The sequence below is a fragment of the Rutidosis leptorrhynchoides genome, chromosome 4 (genome assembly GCF_046630445.1).
Source record: "Rutidosis leptorrhynchoides isolate AG116_Rl617_1_P2 chromosome 4, CSIRO_AGI_Rlap_v1, whole genome shotgun sequence".
Classification (NCBI taxonomy): domain Eukaryota; kingdom Viridiplantae; phylum Streptophyta; class Magnoliopsida; order Asterales; family Asteraceae; genus Rutidosis; species Rutidosis leptorrhynchoides.
The window spans coordinates 583,579,106-583,580,802 of record NC_092336.1 but is presented as its reverse complement, the minus strand read 5'-3'; the positions used below and the strand labels follow the sequence as shown (position 1 = coordinate 583,580,802).

The following is a 1,697-nucleotide window of genomic DNA, read 5'->3' as shown; positions in this document are numbered from 1 at the left end:
ACAAGCGTTTGAAACAATCAAATATTTTACTACTATTACCATTTAAAAAATAGTATTAGTAACCAAACTAAACTATGCCACTTGAGATTCGAAGTGTGTCCATGTGCAGCTTGGGGGCATGCAATCAACAAATGTAAAAATATACAAGTTATTGTCTTAAACTGAATGATTCAATTTATTTCAAACATCTTTTGATCAACACTTAGTTGTCATGTTTATAATGGAAAATGGTAAATTACATAACAAAAAATTTCAAATAGCTGCTTTGGGGTGATCAATCCCTCTGTTGTTTTTTTATATGTAGCACCGGTTAAGTGTTTGTGCATGCCAGGTGCGCTTTATTGCTCTTCCATCTAAACTCGCTAACCGATACGCCCCTGTATCTCTTATAACAATAACCTTGTATGGTCCTTCCAATTTAGGTCCAAGTTTACATGTGTCCTCCGCTCTTCTTGCTTCATTTTTCTACCATACCAAATCATCTAATTGAAAAGATAATGGTTGTACGCGCTTGTTATAGTAGCTTGCGATTCTTTGCTTGTTGATTGCTTCTTTTATCGCCGCCATTTCCCTGCACTCTTCAACCAAATTTAGATTTTCACGCAGTTCTTCGCTATTGCTACTTTCATCGAAGGAAGCTATGCGCATGGTTGGTACATTTATCTCTGCGGGTAGTTCAGCCTCGGAACCATACACCAAACTGAAAGGTGTTTCATTAGTTATGACTTTTGGAGTTGTGCAGTGTGCCCATAGCACGTTTGGTAGTTCATCTATTCAACCCCTTCGCCACAACCCAAGTCTTGCTTTGATACCTAACATGATATCTCGATTTGTTACATCACACTGCCATTTTCCTGGGGGGTGTAATTGATGTGAACGTTTGCTTTATGTTTAGGTCTTGGCACCAATCACTGAATGGGTTACCTTCAAATTGTGTACCATTGTCACTTACTATTTCATTTGGTATCCAAACTGACAGACGATGTTCTCCCATATAATATTTTGGATTTGTTTGCCTGAAATTGTTTTGAGCGTTTTGGCTTCTACCCACTTTGTAAAATAATCAATGGTCACAACCAAAAACTTTACCCCTCCTGGTCCTGCAGGGAATGGTCCCACTATATCAATTTCCCATTTGCAGAATGGCCATGGAGACGCGACTGGTATCATTGGGTGTCGCGAAGCTTTGCTTACCGGCATGCAGCTGACATGACCGACATTTGCGTATAACCTCCGCGGCATCTCTGTACATTGACGGCCAATAGTACCCAAACCGCATTATCTTGGACACAACTGTTTTGTGTCCTGAATGTAAAGCGCACATCCCTTCATGCACTTCTGGTATAATTGACTCTGTTGAGTTGGATTAAGACACCACAAATGAGGTCCCAAAGAAGATTTTCTATATAAGCTGCCTTTGTCTAGCAAATACATTGGTGCTTTCATTTTAATTTTCCTTGCCTCTGTTGAATCTATTGGTAATGTTACAGTGTTCAAAAATTCCACTATCGGTGTCATCCAACTTGGTTCATCTTCTTCGACTGCGGTAGATATGCCGTCTGTATCAATGGATTTAACTTTCACTTCCTCCACCCAAATTTCTTTTTTGAAATGGCTGAACGTTAAGGTAAGGCAGCCAGCTTACTTAGCACATCCGCCTTTTTATTCAACGTTCTTGAGACTTGTATTATCTGCAA

General features: G+C 39.5%; 1 protein-coding gene across 1 annotated transcript; it reads right to left on the bottom strand.

Annotated features, from left to right (window-relative positions):
- Positions 1 to 465: 465 nt before the first annotated feature.
- On the bottom strand, positions 466 to 1,242 carry LOC139842846 (uncharacterized). Its single transcript, XM_071832946.1, has 2 exons — positions 953 to 1,242; positions 466 to 700 (listed from the first exon to the last, which is right to left on the bottom strand). Exons 1-2 carry the CDS (start codon positions 1,240 to 1,242, stop codon positions 466 to 468), a joined length of 525 nt encoding a protein of 174 aa, XP_071689047.1.
- Between the last annotated feature and the right edge of the window lie 455 nt (positions 1,243 to 1,697).

Coding starts and splice junctions, on each gene's coding strand:
- LOC139842846 (XM_071832946.1), bottom strand. CDS start 1,242: ATGCCGCGGAGGTTATACGCAAATGTCGGTCATGTCAGCTGCATGCCG. Junction 701..952: donor TTTGGATACCAAATGAAATA/GTAAGTGACAAT, acceptor AACACCTTTCAG/TTTGGTGTATGGTTCCGAGG.